Source organism: Anser anser (genome assembly GCF_964211835.1).
Source record: "Anser anser genome assembly, chromosome: 4".
NCBI lineage: Eukaryota > Metazoa > Chordata > Aves > Anseriformes > Anatidae > Anser > Anser anser.
In genome coordinates this window covers 36,329,577-36,353,424 of record NC_139724.1, presented here as the reverse complement: position 1 = coordinate 36,353,424, position 23,848 = coordinate 36,329,577, and the positions used below count along the sequence as shown (strand labels likewise).

At 35.9% G+C, this 23,848-nt stretch overlaps 1 protein-coding gene across 6 annotated transcripts in view; it reads right to left on the bottom strand.

Moving 5' to 3' along the window:
• The window catches only part of ANAPC10 (anaphase promoting complex subunit 10), a 338,817-nt gene that overhangs the window by 314,001 nt on the left and 968 nt on the right, over positions 1 to 23,848 (bottom strand). For 5 of the 6 annotated variants that reach the window (XR_014583853.1, XR_014583854.1, XR_014583855.1 and 2 more), the window contains exons 2-4: positions 19,240 to 19,356; positions 17,773 to 17,863; positions 16,921 to 17,041 (exon numbers count right to left, since the gene is read on the bottom strand). Coding sequence is in view for 2 of the 6 variants with exons in the window: in XM_083834725.1 (XP_083690851.1) it covers positions 16,921 to 17,041; positions 17,773 to 17,863; positions 19,240 to 19,354 (327 nt within the window). In the remaining 4 variants the exon portion in view is untranslated. Of the gene's footprint in view, positions 1 to 16,920; positions 17,042 to 17,772; positions 17,864 to 19,239; positions 19,357 to 23,014; positions 23,142 to 23,848 lie in introns of all 6 variants that reach the window. The other variant, XM_083834726.1, reaches the window with a different exon arrangement.

Here is a 23,848-nt window from a genome sequence, read left to right as displayed (position 1 = left end):
ACATAGCCACAGTTAAATTATACAAAGAAAGTATTTGAAAAAAATCAAATGATTTGAAATGATATAAATGAAATGATATAAATGAAATGATAATAAAGTTCTAAGTGTCTGAAAACTAGTCACACTGAATTAATCCTGTATCAAATCATTCTGAATAACTTAGAAGAGATATCCTACTGACTACACTTTATACTTTGCACCCCACAGAATGCTGAAGCACTTTTGAAAATGACTATGGGGAAACAATATTTTTAAAGTTAGTGGTTGTAGCAGAAGACAGCTGCCAGCTCTCAAAAACCCTCTATAGGTACAGAAGAGAGAAGGTTCATCTAACACAAAAGAAAACCATTCCCCTCACTGTAAAGGGCTCTTTTTACACATTGAAGAGAACTATATTTCTAATGCAATAAGTTATACCTGAGTGCTAGCAAATAAGAAAAAAATCTTACATAATGTCTCACTAGTAAAGAATATGCTGCTTTGGAAAAAAAAAAGAAAAAAGAAAAAATGGGGTTATACAAAAGCATTTCTCCTGGGTCTACAGGAATATTTTTTTTTTTTCCTGAGCAGTATCTGTTTCAAAGGAAATAAATGAAAAAAAGGGTTGCCTCTCCTAAAAGAGAGGATTTAAAGACCCTAAACCTATGCAGGTAATTGCCAAATACTGCACAAGTACGGTATACAAGCAAGTAAACCTTTCTTGTATCTGGATAAAGACTCTAGTACTGATAGAGACAGATACTCAGTGATAGTGAGTGGGGCAAAACCCAATAAACTGAAACATTACCCGAATTCGTTATAGCATGCCAGATTTCAATAAGCAAATGTAGGGTTAACATTTCACAGGATCCAGAGTAGATGTAACGTTAAACTCAAGGAATATTTGCTCATTGGAAACAAATGCAAGAGACTGTTGTGAAAACTATTTGTGTAAATTTAAAAAGGCAACACTATGTCTCATCTGAGAAGGATCCCAAATTCATAAACACGTCTAACTGGAGATATATTTTCATATGAATGAACTTTAAAGGAGAAGAAATAATGCATCTGTCACAGAAGTTCAGCTGGCTAGTTTTATATGAGCCAGAATACACTTCCATAAATTTGCAAAGTTGGAATCAGGACTGTTGCCCAATGGAAGCATTTAATTTTAAGTCCACATAAAATTTCTTCTTCTTTAGTGTACCAGAACAAATACAGTAGTTTTTAACCTTCTGCTTGGGCTTTCTTACAAATCCATATGAAAGGGTGTCCAGTAAAATGCAAGGCTGTGTTTCATTGTGTAACATGGAAGTCAAACTTCAGACTCTGCTTCACTCAATATAGATTAACTCTATTTCTTGACTTCTTTCTAGAAGTTGAAGAGTCCTCAAGAAGCCATTCACTCTGAAAAGGCAGAGCTCAAAAAGATATTCAGATGGACATATTCGGTTGGGTTAATGCTATCTTACTGCAACAGCATGTCTACTAACAGGAGTCTTGCATAGCCTTACATTCAACAGATGTAAGAATGCAAGCTCTTTAAGATCAAATGTATGAGAACGGAAATAGAATTACATCATGTGTGTTCCTGAAGAACGAGGGGGCATATGGGAACAACAAAACCCAGAAGTCCCAGAAGTGACATAATTGAAAACTTGCTTACCAATAGGCCTACTAAGTCCTAAAACTAGAGCTACTGATGGACATCATCTTACTGCTTACAGATGTAAAGTCAGTAACAAGCTGATGGAATCGGATTGCAAGTCGTGTGTCTTACAGCATGTCTTAAAGACCTGTCCGTACATATGGTCCTCTGCTTAATTTAATTCTATGCAAGTAAATCTATCTCCTCATGACAGACAATACAAAAAGAAAAAAGTCTAATAACTCCACAACAGAAGTTCTCAAACCGGCAGTGCTAGGTTTACCCAAAGCCTATTTATGAAAACCTCTCCATTAGACATGGTGACTTTTACAACACAGATGGAAGCCTACTTCAGTAGTTTTATTAAGTCTTTACCCCAATAAGGAACTGCAACTGCTTTTCAAGCAAGACAAAAAAACAACTTTGTTTTAACCTCACTAGTTAGCCTCAGTAACATCTGATAGGTTAATTTTTGCTAAGAAGTAAAAATAAAAAACAGCATAAGAGAAGAACAAGGATTTTCTGCATTTGCTAATAAAAATAACCAAAAAAATCCTTCATACGCAGTTGAATTTGACCACAGACAGATAAAGGGGGAAAGAAGAAATCAAAAAAGTTAAAAGCATAAAAAGAATTAGGGGCTAAAATCTCATAGTTCACTCAAGACTGAGAACAGTGTTCATAAAGAGCCTCAATAAAAACTGTATTTGTTAACATTCCTTTAAGATGAGACAGAAAGCATTCCAGAATTCATTCTGAAATAAAATAGGAGTATGAGATAAACCTAGTTTAGGAACTGGATTAAGAAGTCTAGAGAACACAGGCCCTCAAGCTAGACACACATGCTCACATTATCTCTCTCATGCCACACTCTTTTGTGTGTTTCTACAGAAAAGAGGAAAATCCTGGGAAAGGTTTTTCTGATTCAAATACTTGATCTCTGTTATCTTATGACAGAATAAGATGGAGAGCAGTCCTCAGAAAGAAATAAATTACACTTTAGATCTGTAGAAACATTTCCATGGTCTACTTGAGACAGGGAATGGGATAAAAACATATTTGCTGCCTTCCCCGCCCCCCCAAAGAACTTCAAAAGAAATCTACGTAGACACTATCTAGCATTATTTTGACCAAAGCTCCTTGCAGACACAGGTCTCCCAACAAAAATAACATTCAGGCAATCAAGGGAGAAAGACCTAACTCTGCAAAGGATTATCATGAAGATAATCATGGAACTTTGTATTTTGTCTGAATATTTATCATTTGCTAGGTATAGGTAGCATTTACTTCTGAACTTCAGGGATGACTTTGTCATGTGAACAACATTCCTTTGCGTAAATTTTTGCATGAAGTCAGGTTATAAAACTACTTTTCTAGTGATGCTGAGAATCTCAGCTTTCCATGTTTGCCATCAAAATGTTAAGTTTCAGAAATAAAGATACAAATACAATTTTAAATGATAAAAAACTCCTCATATACCTGTATGGGATATATTTGTGGATCTAACTTCATTTTAAGAAAAAGTCTGTTTGCATGCTTATAAATACAGAATAATATATTCTTACTACTGTTTACATATATTAACAGTACTTGTGAATTTATGGAAATGTTTGGTTATTTGTTTCACTGTTGGCCTGACACAAAGCATGGCACATGCCACATGTTTTCTGTTGGCTTTTGCTCCATTTTTTAAATCTTATGCTTCAATGTCTTTGCCACAAGGAAATACTACTACAAGTAGCGAAACCACAGTGAATTTGTACTGATACAAATAAAGATGCTTATAACACAGAAGCCACACACAGGCTAGAAAATAAGTGGTGGACAAACTGGCTCCTAATTTCTTCCGCATTGGTGCCACTTCTCCTCAGCCCATTGATGAACTGTTAAGGAGAGTCACAGGGCGTTCCCAGCTGTGGTTGTCTACAAGTTGGCTACTTAAAAAATAAGGTGTGGTAACCTCCAGCACCAGTTGAGACTACACCACAAGACTTTCTCAGTGCTTAGCGAACTTTAAAAGTTCCTATTCCTTTCACGTCTTTCCTTATGCTTAACACAAATTAAATGTCAACTGCTGTTTTTTTTCCTTCTACAAAGAATTGCTATGCTGGGTTAGTAGTAGCACATGGGAGGATCAGCATCCATCTTTGTCTTTGCTTTTCTACACTTTTTTTTCATCACTTTTCACTATTTGAAATCATCTAGTACTCATTTCAATGATTACTTCCCACAATTAAGCCTGCAAAGACAATCAGGTAAATCAAAGCTGATTATTTATAATTCACTGACTTTATCCTCTCAATCCTTATATACAGTTTGTGAGGAAAAAAATAGCTCAAATGCCTCTGAAAAATATTCCCAACTGGCTAACAACCTCTCCGTTTCAAAAATAAAAGTGATAGTAAGCAAGCATGGTCTTAGTATCATCTTTGACAAAAAAACTGTGGTTAAGATCTTTCAAAGAAGATGCTTCAATCTTGGACGCCCAAAAAGTTCTTTCACATATGGGATCCAAAACCAGAGCAGATAACTTTGGACAACTGGGGAACTTCAAGGACAGGAAAAAAAGACTGTTGCAGAATGTGTTAAGAGAAGAAAACAAAACAGGTGAACAGCTCTCTTTAGTAATGCCCATGCTACAGAAAAGAATAACTTCCCTTTCAAATAGAGGTCTGCTGATACCAGAACGTGCTACTCCAGTATCTTCTCTCTAGCATGCTCCCTGGAGATGAAAGAAAGGTCCCTTGCTCCAGACAATTTCTTCAGTGGCACCTGCTAATCTTGCTCTGCTGATTAACTGGGATAAAGTCAGGTGTCTGCACTCCTCTCAAAATATTCATCATATTCTCCCACATGCTCCCCCCCCGAAACAATACACCATACAGCAGGCAAACAAAGAAAACTAAGATTTATTTTTTACTTAACTGAAACCTTGAAGCCTACATGACCAAGAACCTCTTCAAACACCCAACAACAAAAAAAATTACTATCCACAAAGCAATTCCACCTTAGTGAGACACACAATTAAAAGTATTACTTGAAACTTCCCTCCAGGTATTTACAAGCAAGGAAAGCTGAAAAAAGATGCAAGATTTTCTTTTTAATTACTTCTTTTCCCCAAGAACTTGCTGACCTGATTTCTGCCATGGATTACAGCACATTTGTTCACAAAACGTGATACAGTTCAGTAACAAACTCCTACATGATTTCCTCAACACAGAATGTCACACCTGAGTAGAAGAGTATTATGCTTCAGTCCGAAAAAGATTTAATCTATACCTAAGAGAAGTAATCTATTACCTTACTAATAATAGGAAAAAGTAAAGACATGCATACACTTCTGCACTTACTTCACTGAAGGAAAGAGACATATGTAGCTCTGTGGTCATGACGTGATCTTAAAACATTGTAGGAAGGAGGGGGGACAGGGAACTGTGAAGTCAGTCTGATTTATTTATTTTGATAGATTACCAGTGTAGAAGTTATACTTTTGGTTAACATACATCAAAATCATTTGTCACTGGTAATTATACTTGTAGAAGGACTTAAGCAGTAGTCGGTCAGGCAAATGGATAATCATCTTGAATATCAAGGTAAACTAACATTTTACCCACCTTGAACCTTAAAATCTGGTTTAGCATAACTTCCTTTTATCTTAAATTTTACAAACCTAGCAGAAGACTAGAAATTGTAATAATCTCTCCCTTAAAAACAAATGAGAAAAATCAATATTGCTACACACTACAGTTTGCAAAGGAATACTATTAGAAATATCTTATAAGCTACAGTTAAAATGAATCCTTATCAACTGAAAGGGGTGACCTGATATACTGCAATTGAGGGATACAAGTTTTTCAGAAGAGACAGGCAGTGAAGGAGGAGCAGGGGAGTTCCCCTGTATGTTATGAAACATACATATATAAAACAGATGCAGAGCAATTTTTTGCATGGCCAAATAGTGAGAGAACAAGTGGGAACGGTCTTAAACTAAATGAGGTAAGATTTAGATTAGAGGTTAGGAAGCAATTCTTCACTCAGAGGGTGGTGAGGCACTGGACCAGAGAAGCTGTGGGTGCCCCATCCTTGGAAGTGTTCAAGTCCAGGCTGGATGGGGCTTTGGGCGACCTGGTCTGGTGGGAGGTGTCCCTGCCCATGGCAGGGGGGTAGAACTGGGTGGGCTTTAAGGTCCCTTCAACCCAAACCATTCTGTGATTCGATGATCCAGCATCAAGAAGACATTCTACCTGATCCTGAATACCCAAACTCATCCCAGCTGTAATGCTAGATGTACACATACTACTTTAAAATGTCAACTAGCCAACACTCTTGCATTAAAAAAAGGGGGAAAAGAGAGGAACTAAAGGGGTTAAAATATTGAAGCAGGTTAACTAAGTATTTGAGTCTTTTCTGTCATGCTGTCATCTACCCCTCCACCCACCTGTCTCCTTACTCCCATGTTCTGTCTCCAAATAGAATGTTCAAATGTAGTTGTAAAGAGCATCAAGCTCTTTCTTGCTATATTCATTTATATTGCCAGAACCTAGCATCTGCTTTTCTTAATTCTGAAGCATTAATGACTATCTGCAAGTATCTTGTAAGCCTACATTGGTAAACTGTAATCACAAATGCCTACAAACTTTGAAAAACCATTGACCAACAGATATCAAATAAAGTGCACTCTCCAAACACAGAACCTTTATTCCAACAGGAACTTTCAGTAAAAAATGATGTGTGAACAGCAGACACTGATGTTCACACAAGCATACTGCATACAACCCAGCAGGCGGGTTTTTTTTTTTTTTTTTGGATTATGCCCTGGAGGTGCTGGCACAATGGAATTTCAATACCATAATTGCTTATTTCTGTGTGCCAGCCTCTGAAATAACAGGTAAAAAGAAAAAATACACGTATAACATTCTCTCTTTTAAATTACTGGAATCACTAAATAAAATGCTTTTAATTCTCTGGTTCAAACGATGTAATTTATAACCATGTCACAAATAGAGAAGAAGCACAAAAGAAGGGAAAATGCAGAAATAACATAACGTTCCCAAGGTTCAGTTTACAAGGACCTCACACAAAGATTTTTTTTTTGCAACTCTTACTAGAAACAGTATTATTTGCTAAAAATGCGGTAGCTGCCAAAAGCTATGATCCATCTAAAGCAAACATGTTTAAGATGGAAATAGAGTGTTAATGCTGAAGAAAGACAGAATTGAGTATACAAGTTTTCTTTTAAAAGTGTTGAAGCAACTGCAGTACAGTGTTAAGTTTGGTTTTTCAGCTTTCTGAGAAAAAGTTGATCACATTTGCAGATAAACACCTAAATTATCGTAAAGTACATTAAGACAATAACAGAAGTAATCAAATTTCAAACTTTCTAATTAAACCTCTTTTTCCTGCAGAAGGTTATTGGGAATTCAACACTAGCTTTGGTTCACATGATAGAACAATGGGAAAATTTTCCGAATGGTTGAACGCTAACCCTGACAAGTGTGGAGAGCCAACTACAATACATTATATGGTAGCATAACCTGCCACCCACGTTGCTGAGAGAACAGCTTTCAAACACATGCACCGAGCTGTAAAACCACAAAATCCCTTATTACACATTGTCCCTTACTTAAGGTGAAATACACTATCCCCCTTTTTACAAATCTTGGTGCTTTTTTTAAACCTTCATCTCTAAAGTTTATTTAGCAGCTAACTAGACTGTTTTTCAGATTTTTTCTCCCAAATGCCATCTTTCCTGTTTTGTTTTCTAACCAAAGTAATCTTTTTATAGTACACAGCAAAACCTGTTATGTCTTCCACTGTTGCTTTTTTTTTTTTTTTAACAATTCTACTTCCACCTGTGTGACACTATCCAACTTTTAAAGGAAATATTGGATATATGACTAATTCATTTGTGAATATTTGTTACAAGAGTGAAATGTTGTTTTTTTTTTATAAAGAGATACATGACTCATCACTGGTAAAGTAAAATAACAGTTCTAGCATCCTTTCAATTGGAAAGTCAGATATTCTGTTATTTACTGTGATTCTTTTCCATTGTTACGCAATTTGAATATATTCAAAAAGATAAACTGCCACAGTATGAGTGGTTATAGACACTGGCATTTATGTAAGTCAGCTATTACTGTAGAATGACAAACATACTCCACCCTCATTACAACATGCTGTGGTTACTAGCCAAACATCTTTGCCTTTTCTGAAAAGGGTACATTATAATAAAAGCAGACCAGCAAAACAAATAATACAAGGGGACTCGAGATATGGTAAAAGTAACAACAATTGTTGGAAAACAATTCTGAATAGAGAAAGTGAACTACTTAATGATTTTAGGAATGCATATAATCTCATGCTACGAAAGAGATCGCTGAAAAATGTTGATATATAAAACTTTCTTAGTTAATGATGCCTCCCCCCCATCCCCCCGCATGTCTGCTGCTTGAATCATTACATTCCAAGATAGTTAGAGGATATACACAGTTTCTTCAGGGGTTTTCATTGCAACTTTGCTGGCAATGGGAATTTTATTTGCAAGTGTTTCTATTCTACTGACAAGGTCAATTAGTCCAACGAACTATTGGTTGTTCTGTCTGATAGCTCAGTCTATTTATTCAAGCAAGCACTTTTATAACCCACAATTGAATGCAGACAGTTACCCTTGTAAACACAACTGTCCACAGGGATTTTCACTACATTTTGGGCATGTAAAAGAAAAACATGCTTTTCTCCCCTCAGCCTGATAGCACAAGTTTGATTACAGCTTGAATTTCAAGGAATGAAGGGGGGCTACTGTTTTAAATATATATGATCTATTGTACGTAAATATACACATTTGGACTAATTCCTAGGAACTAAAGAACACAGACACTTAATTCATCTCCCTAGAAGCTCCTAAAATTTGGTAATGCAGTCAAAGAGACAGATCAGCCTCTCTGCTCTATCCAAGCATTAAAAAGGAAAAAAAAAAAGTAAAGTAGTAGTTTAAAAGAAAGAAAGAGATGCTATATGTAGCATGAAGGGTTAAAGGCTACATAAAATGCTTTCACAAAAGCCACCAGCACAACAGAAGGTCTAAGGGGTGTGTGTGTGTGTGTGTGGAGGGGATGAGGGAAATGGAGGGAAATCAGCTGCAGAAGGAGCCAGTAAAAAAAAAAAAAAAAAAATGAACATTCCACAGTTCTAGCTAGAATTTCTGTAGGTCAGCAGTGTGGCCATGCTGCCAGCTAAGTGTGTGAAGATGAAGAGTAATAGACCTTAGTCTCATAGACCTTTTATTATTATATTCTCATACGGAATTTGTTTCTTGCAAAGTAGAGATTCTTCATTTGTACTAACTAGGCACAGTAAAGAGGATAGTCCATTAGTAGTAAATGGTTCTTCGTTATTCAGGTTTTCCCTGAACAAATCCTTCATGGGTATCAAGAAGAGGCTAACTATCATGGAAAACTGGCAATCTTTCATGGCTCTGTTCTACCAGTTTGGATGTTATACAGTTCACTACAAAAGTTGAACAGCCTACTGAAACTATCTGGGAACTCCAGAGAACAGGAGACAATCCCCAGAATGATCAATAACAAAATATGTATTCCATAAAGCAATAACCTTGATGAATAACAGAGAATTATACACAGTATATTAAACCTCTAACATCTATTTCATCCATGTTAAAGCATCACTGAAAACAAATAGTTTTTCAGAAAAACATTACCGAAAAAAGTTGAGTCAATATAACAAAGGCCTTATTGAAACTGATGAACAAGTGAGAAGAGGTTTTAAGGCCTGAAAGGGGGAGTGCTCTATTTTGCTTTAACAGAAGGAACTTTATACATGAGTGTGTATGGAACTTTACCTTGGGTTCTTCTAGGCAGACATAAATTATACCAGTGCAAACCAATTCTAGACAGAACTAATTGATGTAAACAAAACTACCAAGCCTTCTCAAGGAATCTGATCTTAATGAACATCACAATTACGAGTTTCAGTCAGGTACAAACTGAGTATCAAATCAGTTTCTGTGAAAAAGCATATAAATTCACGTGAAAACATAAGTATTAGCAAATCTTCAGCCTGCTACTTTGCAGTATAAGTGGGAGAACAGTTTTAACTAGGAAGTCTCTTTAGGAAGTCTGATTTAACATGCTTCATTGCTATGTGAGCAAGGGGTTGAAGATCAGGATACAGAGTCAAGACACTGTACTACAGTTGCATCTACGCTTACCTGTTGGGATCAACATTCACACTGGATTCTGCACACTGCACAACATTGCACACTGGAATCTTGTCTTATACCTCAGCTCCCTCTTACAGTTAGTCCTCAAACATCACCCAGACAATAAAGGCACAATTTGATGGGGACTTTGACTTGGGATATTGGTTCAACAGCATAGAGTATCTGCATAGACTACAAACAAACCACCGCTCCTTCAAAATGACTAATACTATTCACTATTACCATTCTATGATAGTATTATCATGTTACTTCAAAAGCATTGAAGGAATCTAAACTTGCGGTTTTCTATACTATCCTATACTTGCTATCAAGCCACAATTTTATCACTTTTTTTTTTTAATTCAGATAACTGTAAAAATACTAATTTAGAAAGATCAGTTATCTAACTCTCATTTTAACCAACAGCAAATACTGGACACTATCTGCAAACTGTTCCCATCTGCCAGAGGTAGGACTACAATTTGTTTATAGTATTATGACTAGGATGCACTGGAGAACACTTGCATCAAGTCTAAGAAAAATTCCCCCATTGTATTAGAGGATGGTTTGCATGCATTGATGATGCACATTTGTCAACTGGAGTTTTAAGCTATCCATACCAGAAAAATCATTCCAAAATTTGAACATCTAAACAACAAGCTTTAAGAATTCCCTTCAAATCCTCCTACTTGAACTTCATGAACCAAAAAGAGATGTAACAATTTAATCAGTCACTACAAACTAGGTATCAATCATTTACACTCTGCTGTGTAATGTCAATTTGATTAGTAAGTTATCTTGCCTTTTCTCACTGCAGTGGAGAGAGAGAAATTCTTTCACTTTTACATGAAAAATCACATGCATTTTCTAATTCCTTTTCTATGATGGAACTTAGATCGACTAATCACGACAAAGGTTATAATCCCAGGAGATGCTTTCAAATTCCTAGGCTTTATATATTTGAGCTCCCTTAAGGAAAGCTCTGTACTTCATCAAATTCCTGCCTTCCATAGAGCTGTTGCCACTTTCTTTGGCATGGCTTTTCCTCTACTTCAGTAGGTAAAGTCAGACTGACAGTACTAAAAATACCGGGCCTCTTTAACGTACCCTTTCCTGATTGAGTCCCTCTGTAGGCAGGAAAAGGTCCCTTCATAAAGATTCATTTTTGAACACTGGTACACAAAATAAGAAAAACACATATTTCTATATGCAACATACACCACAGCATAATAACCAATGTTTAGGGTTTTTTGTTTGTTTTTGAAATTCTAGAATCCATCAGAAGTGATGTTTCTTTTAAAGTACCATTTTAAAGCAAGGAAAGAAAAATATTGAATGATTTTATGCTGTGGGGCCAAGAAGGTCTCCATTCTTCAGAGATGATAGAACTAATGTGGATCTCACTGTACACACAATTCATATCCACAAAATATTTTTTTAATAACTGCATTTCTCACAATTGCATGGGAAGCTCTGTTCCAATATATTACCATTCCAGGACATAAAGAGCAAAACAACTGCCATCCTTTCTATAACTTCCAAAGTTTGAAGCGTATACTAATTGATGTCCAAAAGCATAAGAACTATGAGTGGTTCATATCATCTCCACAGGCAATGACATCTGCAGGGAACGGTGATGTTAAGTTATTAAACTAGCCTTTCTCCTGCAAAGAAGGATTCACGCAAACATCCCAGACTGGCAAAACATCCTCTCTTGGAAGGTAGGCACAAGGAGTACCAGCTGCATCAGCGGGAATAGGCCTCTTTCCTGAACTTGACCCCCTCCCCTTGGCAACAATCACAAGGCTTAATAAACAGCAAATACCAATAGATCATTCTACTCCCCTGCTTTGAAAACTTCCAGTACTGGTAAACTGCAGGTGTTAGCAGCAGATACTGTCTGCATCCTGGTGAAGTAAATCCATGCCCAATTAGCAAAACAGCTAGATAACAATCAAAATGAACAATCTGGTGTGATGACTTCATCTACTGACCCAGCCTCCTAGAAACAGACAAGAAAGACTACATTTGAAATTCTATGAAAGTAAAACTTAGTCTTTTCTTAGCATCAGGTGTAGTTTTCTGAAAGCTGAGTATTTTTAAGCGAAATTTTGAACTCAAGGAATAATTGGGGGTTGGCACTGCATCTTTTCTTACATGGGAAAAAAGAATATGGAGGAAGGGTTTCTAGTCAAAGTACTTGAAACTTAGTGAGGAATCTAAATAAAAAGCAATTATCAGCTCTATATTCCATCTTCAGAGAAAAGTTATTTAAAATGCACATTAGAGATGTCTGACCAGAAACTCAGAAACAGTACACTTCCTTAATTCATTAGTTTGCAGCACTACTACGACAAGTTCACATCTTCTTGTTTCTCAGTATCTATATTTATTTACATCACATACAAAGAACAGGCTAAGATTGGAACAGGTGAATTTCATAAATTCCAAACTTCATCTAGAGGAGTCCAACCTCCTCACTACAATCAGTGGACACTGCAGAGTAACAAGATTACAGTAAGGGTCCAAATTTCCTTAACTATCTTTGAGAAAGCTTCCCAGCTTGGGCATTCTCCTGGTTGACAATTCCTTGCTCTAGCACAGAATGTCTGAAATCAGTAAAGAAGCGCCCCTGTCCGTGGTGCTTGGCCAAAATACCACGGCACCAGGGATATGGCTGTGCTTGCTATGGGTGGGGAGCAGCCAGTTACAAAACACGAATCAAAACCAAAAGGGTCAGAAAAAAAGCTGAAAACAATATAAACAGCTATTCAAAAAGAGACAGCTATACTGTCTGACAAAAAGCAGAAGACCCACACTGTTGCCAGCAAGGATATTGCAAAGTCATCTCCAGAACTGAGTCTTGATGAAAAGGTTAACTGTGCTTTTGTTCCAGGAAAAAAAAGGGGACAACAGAGTTAAAGCAACATTTAATACTTGGTATCACTGTTTGATACAAAGTCTGCTAGGTAGGACTGCCAGTGACAAAATATCTTCGTCCCACATAAGGCTATCCATCACTGCCCAGTGACAGATCACTGGATACCTGTAACAGTTGTTAACCACAGCAGTTACCCTGTTCTAGCAGCATTGCTTCTGCCTGGATGGTTTCCAGAACAGGCAAATAGCAAGAAAGGATCTCGCTTACTGAGTTTCACAAAGTCAGGACCTTACCCTGTGTGCAGACTTGTCCTACTGCATAAACAAAGCACATCCATGGTCTGCTACTCTTCTTCACAGCAGGATTTCTGATGATTCCCTTTCAAACCCAAAGATTACTATGTCTTATCCAGCATGTGGCTTATTACTGTCCTTATATAATTTGAAGAACAGTACATGTAGCAATGCCATGCACTAGCAAAGGTATGGGCCTATCACAAATCTTGCTGTTTTCTCTGAACTACACAAACTAAATGAAAAAGCAAGTCTTCCAAATCAGAAATCACAAAAAGCACCAAAAGAATGCTGGAAGAGAACTCTCACTGGAACAGGAAACAAGTTATACCTTTGCAGTTGCATCTCTAGTTACTGCCAAGACACATACACTGGATTCTATCGTTGAGTCTTCTGTAACGCACACTACAACTTTGCTTGTTTTTAGAGGGGTTCTGCCTCCTACAGCAACTTTAATTTTGGGACTAAACACTAGCAGCTTCTCAGGTTTGAGAGGATGTGAGAAGTAACTATTCTCCAAGTCTGGCCAACATCTTCCCGAAGTATAATTTATAACAAACGACATAGAATTGGCACTAATAGAGTTCACACAGCAAAGCGAGATAACTGTAAAGTCCCTACACTACAGGCTGACAACAGAAACCACTGAAACTAATACGAAAATATAATCTGAAATTCTACTTAAGCTTGCCATAAAAAGATTATGTTATAATGGTAAGATGAACTGCAGATGACCTAAATGTCTTGGGAGAGGTATAAAGGCAACCAGGAAGATGAGCACCATTTGGTGACCTGCAATTTCCTACAGCAAGCTTTTCATTCACTTGCTTTACAGCAGGTTATTTTCATATGGTGAAAAAGTATGACGACTTATCTCACATACTGAAGTCTGTTTAAAAAATACCTCTATCTTGTCCATACAAGCTACTTGCACCATTACACTGCAGAACTCTTAAAATGGGAAACGAGAAAATATTTGCTCTCCAAACTTGACAGTTATGATAAAAAGGCACTTTAAGTCAGAGAAGGCTTACTGTACACCCATCTCAACTGCAGTACCTCCAGCCGAACAAAGGTATAATTCTGCCAGATCACAAGGATTGTTCTCACCTATAGAATGGGCTACAAATAACTTGTTTCTCTTTATTGAGAAAATAATTTCATTTTAGGTTCCAAAGAAGGACATTCTTACATACTAAAACACAAACTCAAGCTACTGTTATATTATTGATTAAACCTAGCCTAACAGCACATGGCATTGTTTCAAAAAGTAGACCATTTGGAAAAGAAAACATGGAGGCATCATAGGACTTTCTTTAGACACTATGAGTTGGGCAAGCATTCATGAAAAATATAAAATGATTTAGTTGGACTTCCAACCCTGTCACTCATTCCTGAGGCCAACGGAATCATTGTGTAATTAAGTAGATTTCTGTGAAGAGCTCATAATGGTTCACCCTGCTTTAATGTGTCAGAAAAGCTGAAGAAAAAGTTTCTACATTGAATAAAAAATTAGAAATACACTCTGAATATCAAGCACGTTAGAAAATCTGAAAACTGATAGCAATATTTAATGTTAGAGTGGCCAGAGAATCAGTCTTTAGTATTTTACAGCATCAAAAGTATTGCACCTCATTAGTAAGAAGCTTGACCACATATTCTTTTCAGTTTTAATGTAAAAAAGCATATGAGCACGTGGTATGCATAACAATTACTGCTCTCATGAAACATACTACAGCCCCATTAATATAGTATAAGACCTACAAAACATTTCATGTACAAGTTTGGTTTTTTAACCAAATGCATCATTTACAGAATTCTGTGTTCAGTGAGAAAAAAATGAAGAAATATTTCCTGAGAAATTGCAGAAGACTAATATGTTCATAATGAACAGCACAAGTTCAAAATACTTCTACAAATACGTTTTATTGTTTATATAGGTTTTTAACACATATACCCCCAAAAGTGGAAGTTCACCACTTTATAAGAAACCTATGTCATTGAGGCTACACACAGAATGCTGCAATAAACATTTTTATAAAAAGACATTTAATTATTGGAAGAGTAGACTACAAGCAAAAAAATCAGAAACTGATAATTAAGGACAACCATGACATCTAGTGGACACTCACAAAACAGACCTATAGACTACAGAGAAAAATACTGTTTTCACTGTTAGACATAGTCAAACTCCCAAACAGCTACGATGACGATGTAATTAAGATGAAAAGACAGAATATGCAGTTGATGAAAGACACTTCAAGTAGTGTTATTTCATATCAGAAGAACACTTCAAAAGAGTGCAATGCTCTTCCATTTAAGATTTAGGATAAAAGCATAATTACCCAAAACTTGAAAGAACAGCACAAATCTGAGAAAGGAAATAGACTGCCAACATAGTGAAGGCACGTTAAGCTTTCTTTCCCCACCGCATCTACAGCCTTCTACTTACAAGCTGTTCTTGTAGGGACTTCAAACACAGAAAAACAAGAAGGAAAACAAAAAGCAGAGAAGTCCAAATTCAGACCACTATTTAACACCTCCTTTTTCTACTTATTGCTGATCCTTCTGTTATTGTAATACCTGCCATATAAGAGAGGTACGCTAAACCTTCACAACAGCTGCCAGTAGCAGCTGAACTCCAGAGATGAGGAGGACAAAACATGAGGTTACCATAACTCAAAGTTATCAAAAGATACTTGCTCGTGAGTAACCTGATTAGTTTATGAGGCAAATTCCCATAAAGATAATGAATTATTTGAAATCTGCTTTTACTATTTACAAAAGGCTAGTATACAAATAAAACTAAACAGTTAAAGCAACTCGTATCTGATCTTAGTTTTTCCTTCAAAGAAATTTTCTTCTAGCTAGAAGCATCATCATGGAAAAACACTGTTGACTATTATCTCTTGTAAATAAAAGAACGTTAATGAATAAAATATTATAGCATCAAATACCACACCTACTTAGTAGAAATTGGATTTTGCATCTTACTGTTAAGACAAAAATATTGTACACTTCCCAAAATTTGTATATCTTAGTGACTGCCCGCTATAAGAAAGCGGTGAGAAAGATCAAAAACAATACTCAAAAGTAAAACATCATTTATGTACATATCTAATTGTAATATAGAACTCTTTAATTGTAGTTAAGCTTTCAATTTAAATTGGGAATTGTTTGCTTTATATATTATTTTGGAAGAGTTAACATTGCAATTTACCTAGCCCCACCATCAACAGTAGCTAGAGTCAGCTATCAGGAAATATGTAACAGATTCTCACTTACATAAAGATTCTTTACCTAATAGAATACAAAGAAAACTTGGCATAACTGATGATGAGGAATTGCCCTGCAATTTCTTTTTGCCAGGGCCTCAAAATGAGCTCTGAAACAGACATTACTAGTTAATGAGAATAAATGCAGCCTCCCAGAAATGAAATCTAACTCCAGACTGACTCCAAAGATACTTACACATCATCTAGAGCCATAACTAAAGTCCATACTTCTAAATTCATGAAAAGAATTTGAATTCATGCTCCCCCCCGCCTTTAAAGTCTAAAATTGCAAGTATTTAGAAGCTGAGTCTCCCTTTTGTTGTTTTGTTCCAAGCATAGGCTTTTCAGACAGTAATTCTAAAGAACCCTATTCTGCAAAATCCCACTCTTTATTCCATTACTGGATCTACATATGAACCCTGTTATAACCATGTTGGTAATCATGCCTGACAAAAACAGACACCAACCTAACAATTTTACAAAATAAGAAAATAAAAGCAAACACCAAAATCAACCCAGGTATTTCCTCCAAGAACAATGCCATCTCACCTCCAAAAACATTTCACGCATCAAACGTCCTAAGTAGAGAGAACTACTTAGAGAGTGAAATACCATTGACCTACCCGGATTTCCTGGAGATTATGAAAGTTATTTCCTACTCTGACAGAGATTTTGCTTGGAGTGTAACTTTCATCAGATTTGTAGTCCGCATAAATACATAACGTTTTCACTGTTGTTTTTCTCCTGCAAGAAGAAAAGCAACAATGTAAGCATCCCAAAGAAAAACATTTAGGAAGAGTTTGTTGTTATTTTATAATAAAATGTGAATGTTTTAAAACTTAATACAAAAGTGTGCCTACTGATTTATAAGAACCTTGTTGTTAAATCAGATTTTTTTCCACATATTAGATAACGCACACATAATAGATTTTCACTGTTATCCTTCACCTGTCTTCTGAACTTGCATTATACCAAGAACTACAACAAAAGATCAAAATGCTAAATAAGCACTTATATGTGATGAAACACATGCTTCGCTTATCAAATATGGGCTCTACTACTATACCAAAAGAATCCTCGAGGTGACTCAAAAAGCCAGTCTTGTCAATCACAGCAGAATAAAACAGGAAAAGGTTTCTCAGACAATCAGTTGCTAAATACAGAACTACTTTAAATGCAGTCATCTACCCTTCGAATTACAGTCTATGACAGAAAAAGTCAAGATTCAAATGTCACCTGATGTAGGTAAATGTGAAACTGCTACAACTGTTCTACAATTAAAGATTCCTTTTTGTTACTCATTTAGGGATTCAGTAGCCATAACAATTTCAAAAAAACTTTTTTTCATAAACACTCTAAGGTAACACAGTACTAGTCCAGGAGTCCATGCACTTCCCAAGTTCCAGTCTTGGTGAATAGTCATCAACACGAAGTTAAGCGAAACATTCTAACCCATACAGAGTAATTTTTAATACCTAAACTGGATGTTCACCAAATGAGGCTGTGATCCATCTGACTGCCAGTAAGTTTCTAGATTATCATCTCTTAACTGATCCACTCCAAATCCTAAGAAAAAGAAAAGGCAATAGTCTTGAATATTCTTTATCTGTGATGTAATCACAGACTTTTACAGCTTTTACAAACTAAAACACATTTTAAACTATAACATAAGGAAATATTTCTAAATATTCAAATTGTACTTGTGACAGAACTAAAATGGGAATCTGTCAATAAAAACTCAGTGCTACAGTGTTTTTATGTTCTATCTCCTATTGATATCTGGGGGGTGTTTGTTACCATTCAACACATCCTGGAATTCCAAATGGTAAGAAATAATTCATAATTGCAAGAACAATACTTTACGATTTCTACCTATTCTATAATTGAACTAATGAACTAAATGAAAATCAGACTCATTAAGGTTGGAAAAGACCTTCAAGATCATCTGGTCCAACCAATACCCAACTACCAATAACAGATCATTCAATTATTACAAAATTTTAGCAAATATAACTTTTTTTTTTACAAGCCATTTCTTGGAATATTTTTGAAGTTAGTAGCTAGAACAAGCAATAGTTGCCAAAACCAATATTCATAAAAGCTGTCACATTTAAAGAAACAACTCTGAATATTTATTTTTCCATTCCCTCATTACCTACCCTTCTACTAATCACATCATTAATGACTGCCCTCAAAAGCTGCAGTTTTAATTTAACAGAGGCAGTTTTATCTTCAATAAGAAATCTTTGTTCTGTTTGAAGTGACGGAGCCATATGATGTTTTTCTTCAAATAAGAGACACCAGGACATCAGACCAGCCTGAGTGCAATGTTGCAGTATAAAGTGATCACTGACACTAGGCTGCAGCTAGGTATCAGATCAACACTCAACAGATGTTTCTGAAATAGCAGCTCAACCGCTTCAAATGAAAAGAACAGATTTGCAGAAATTTTGAGCAGGTGTAAACTATCACTAATGATATCTCAGCAACATTTACAATGGCTTCATTTTACTTGCAGGATTTTAGAGAGCTACACAAAGTCTGGATGAAATATTTAGGTTGGCTAACTGCATGGATTGTTTGTCTGACTTAAAATCAAAAGATACTTACTTGGTCAGAATGCCAAACTACAGAAATAATTACACAGTGCTTACACAGTTCAGTTTGTTCACTGAACAAGTAAAAAACAATTTAGTTTAAAATCAGCAAAAGCTCTGTTTTGCTAATGTGACATTTCTTCATTTTAGGATTTCTAATGTAGTTATAACTCTTTCAAATTGCATCAAACAAACTAGGCAGAAATTTTTTGTAGTGACACCCTCCTAACAATTTACATTACAGCAGTTCTACTGCTACACTCTGCATGTATGACTTCTCATCAAAACATAACACATTATATTTTCTCAGAATAATTTACATAGAATCATACATTGTGATTCTACCTGGTTTACAAGACGAAAGTGACCAAACTGCTTGTGATCCTATTTCTCTAACAGTACCAGTCCTCTCCAATTGCTTTGGATCAGCACCAGGTGGTGTCTTGTTTGGGGTAGTCATTTCTAATAAAAAACAAGCAAACAAGTTAGTTGACATATTTTAAGGCTGATGGGAAAACTAAAGGGTTGTATTTGTTCATATAGAAGCTTTAATTCTTTGACCTCAAACTTGTATAAACCATATATTCTATAAACTATCATAGATTCTATACTTAAATCTTATAAATATGAGGTTCCACATACATGCAAAAAATTGTCTGTCTAAAAGTAGGATGTACACTGGAAACATTCTTAAGTTACATTACTTGTATCATTCTTTACACAAATACAGAATTAATTATTCTTTCATTTTGGGGGTTTTAGGAAGTTTTTGTTTCGAAGAAAAATGGAAACAGACCCTGTTGATTTAAAGGCTAGCACTAAAATTTCATTTTCTGCCCTAGCACACATAAGAGTTTTCCTATTCTCCAAGTTCAGAGGCTAGAGCAAACCAGTCTTCCTTGAGATGCTTCGTAAAAATAGGAAAGGAAAATTTGAATAAATCATTTAGTCCTTTATTTGGAAGAGACTGGTTATTGCATTGTATCCACGGTCCATTTCCTTAACTTCACAAGTTCATCTGGAATCACTAACCTGTGACTTATACTGCTCAAGTAATCATCCAGTCTCACACCTGGCCTACTGCCATATATACTAAATGTTGTTGTTCTTCATATCATGTAGAGGACCTTACTACTGCCTAGAAAATAGCTTTAAAGGCTTCCTTTCCCCAACCCCCCCCCCCCAAAAAAAGGGATTCCAAAGAAACAAATTCCATGCAAGGAATTAAAAGCCTAAGACTAAATGTAAAGCACTCAAGAGTCAAGGAATTAGACTTGACTTCTAATCCTTTGATTACATGCATGACAGCATATTATGCTCTGCTAAATCGCAAAAAAAAAGACTTCCAGTACCCCTCCTACACAGGGAATGAGATACTGAACTAGTTTGGCATCCACAGAATCCAGACCTTACCCACTACAGAAGCAATACAAGCCATAGACAAAAACAATATTTTCCAGTATAAGAATATTTCTGCAGCTGAAAACTTTGTTGAACACCAGAAATCTGAATTCTGTAGTATATATTTGTCTGCACCAAAGATTTTCTATTGGCCTTTGCCTAATGTTTAATTTTGCAGAGTTGAGAATGACTTCCAGTTTTTTTGTTTATGACTCATTCAGATACAAGATTGCAGTCCTGACCACCATTAAAAAAAACCTAAGAAACAATTACATATGTAGTAAAATCTTAGCACTGACGACAGCAACTATTGCAGAGGACCACAAACAAAAAGCCTTGCTCAAATACCATCATCTTGGAAAAAATGAGTAGAATGCTACACAGCCAACCCAATCCCAAATATCCTGTATATACTCGTATAATTTACAGATCTACTAATTCTAAAAACATCACAAAATTTTCCTACAAAGTTTGTGTTCAAAAGCTAAATGATATTAAGAAAAAATGAAATGGACAAACCATTTAGCCACTAGCTAGACACTAACACAAATCTTTGCTCCTCATTGTATTTAAGTATTGTGTTATCCTTTTTAAAAAAAAAACTTAGATGTTTATTGAGTCTTTAAAATGTAGCTGTGCTCTGATGAATTGGCTACACTGCAAATCCAATGGGTTTTCATGTGTAGAACAGGTCATAGACCATAGCAGAAAATAATTTACTCTAGTTGCTACTTAGGACAACTTTGCTTTATATTTACTGATAGCAACTTCAATCAAATACAGTATTACAAGTATTCTAATCTTTTGAGAATTTAAAACTGTCTTGGAAAAAGTTACTTAACACTTGGTTCGGGGTTATCTGAAAAACAAACATTTTTGTCCCAATAACCAAAACTCAAGTTATTAATCATTGAGGAGACTATTTTCCTAGACTCATGAACTTTAAAACTCAAATCACCTATTTGTCCAAAGTATTCAGAATCCCTGAATGAACAACACGCTGAGATTTCTTACAAGCTTTAAGGCACACAGACGTCCTAAACAACTTTGTATTGCCTTGGTTCAGAGTTTTGAGGCGTACATGCTGGGGATCTGAAACGGACAGTGAGAATCACTCACAAATCAGTCACAGATCACAGACAAGTGATAATGAAAGACTGAAAACCTTCAGCGTGTGAACTAATGAGTTGGACTAATCTAGTCAGTTTTTCATGACTGAAGCTGTTTAACTAGCTTCGTAACGATACATTCTAGATAGCTTTGCTGAAGCTTCCTACTAAAAAGGATTTTAAAAGCAAGAAAGGTGATAGAAGTACAAGGGAAAATAATACAGTAACAAGCCAACTCACTCAAAAAACACTTTTTGACATTTTACTAGAAGTACAAATTCCTTATTTTGGGAAAGACACAAATAGTTACTATTAAAAATAAACCCACACTTGCATCTGAATTAAGTCACCCAATTAAAAAAAAGAATCTTAGACTGAGAAGACAATGGAATGAGAAGAACACAATGGTGGTTTTTTTTCCCCCCAAGCTCTGGAGAAAATAAGCAGCCTGTCTAGAAGCCTTTCTCCTCAGTATGTACTAAAAATGGAAAGACATATCACATCTATAGAAGCATTGGCTGGAAACATCTTCAATTTTCCGATCCAGTTATTCTAAATGATCATTAGTAGGCTTGCTGTTTCTTTAATTGCAACGTGAACATATTAATGACTCAATGACATAATCAATGTCACACTTTCATTTTGCTACTCTCCAGTAGCAAAGTATGCTTCCTTTAATTAAAACAAGAAAGCTGAGTTTCTTACCACCACCACCACCCCCCCGAAATCTTTATCCTTCAGCATCTTCCTTAGAAAAGTTAGCTCTTTCCTGGATGACCTCCCCATGAAATAGCAACCATTAAACCCAATTTAACAAATATATGGTTTATGAACACAACAAAGTGGATTTAGATGGTTCAAGCATTCTACCATTCATAATCAAAACAGATAAGTTGTTCTCATTATAACAGTGTAAGACACTTAAAAGATACACACCTGAAAGCAAACCTTTCACAAATCATACACTCCCTTGCATCACACTGAAGAGGAGACAGAGAAGGACACGTTTTGACCCTTTCTGTTCATACCCAAGCTCAGTGAAAATTTTGCAGATTGCCAAGCAGTCTTCTCAAAGTAAAATTTCTAGTTCCACTATGTTAGTGCACAAAGACTTAAAATGCACACCTGTAAGGATCTTTGAGAGACCAGACTATAACCATCAGACATCTGTCCAGCCATTCACATTCCTCTCACAGAGAGCCAGCTTCAGTACTTTATCTCCTTGCAAACACAGTTTCGCTTTAACTTCCAACCCATATCTTATCTTCTTAAAAACAAGCATGATTTCTTCTCTTGTTTTACAGAGAACTCAAAGGCTAGTTTATCACTAACGCTTATGTAGGGACTTTTTTTTTTTTTTTTAAAATCAAATTTACTTAGTTTCCTTTCTAGAAGAGTGCCTATGCCACTCAGTTTTCTTCAAAAATGAGGTGTTGCAAACCAAATATTTTTGCTGGGTCTAAAAGATCTACATACTATGGTTAAAAAACAATGGCATACCATTTTAACAAAGGTTCTTACTCAAATAACATCATATTGTTAATATTTAATTTACTACACAATACAGCATTCAGACACTTTGGGGGATACTGTTTGCTATTCAGTAATACCTTTTCCATTCCTGCCTTTGACATTTTGTCCCTGTGTTCAGTTCCTCCCTCAGTTCTCATCTCTCCTGAGATTAATTACACTGATTTTGATCATCTTGCTTGTAGTCTTTCTAACTTGTCAATGTACCTGTGTTGTGTTTGTCATTAAAAAAAAAAAAAAACACATTCAAAACAGAACTCCCCAGGAGTTCATAACATTCCTAACAGTGAATTATCTAAAGTCAGCTTCGAATTCAGTTTTTCAATCAGCTATACACAGATCTCACATAAATTATTTTGACCACATTTCACTACTTGTTTTTAACATCAACCCAGACAATGGCAGAAATCCTGTAAAACTCAAGAAAAATCACTTTGATTTCATCCTCATTAGAAGTTTGGTCCAGATCGTTAATAAACCAAAGTAGGCCATTTTCTGTTCACACGTGGTTTTTAATTGTCTTCTATTTACTGACAGTCTTCTCCCAAGCCACCTCCCCATAATCTTCCAGGGGATAAAAACTAGGTTCACTGATCTCTGACTTCTTCACATCATCTGTTCCCACTCTTGAAAAATAAAATAAAATCCTAGGTTTTAACTTTTCCAGGCCTCAGAGGTACGCTCAATTTGCACAAATGCTTAAAATAACCTACTACAATTCAGAAAACACTTCCGCTAATGCCCTATGTGCACTAGGATGATTTTTATCAGCTTTCACTGACCCTCTCACCTAGTTTGCCCTTTTTTTTATTATTCTGACTGCATTCCCATGGTACTGTTACATACAGTTGCAGAAAGTGTCTGACTACAACTTTTACTTCAAAACTGAACAAAGGCAGCACTACTCCAGACTT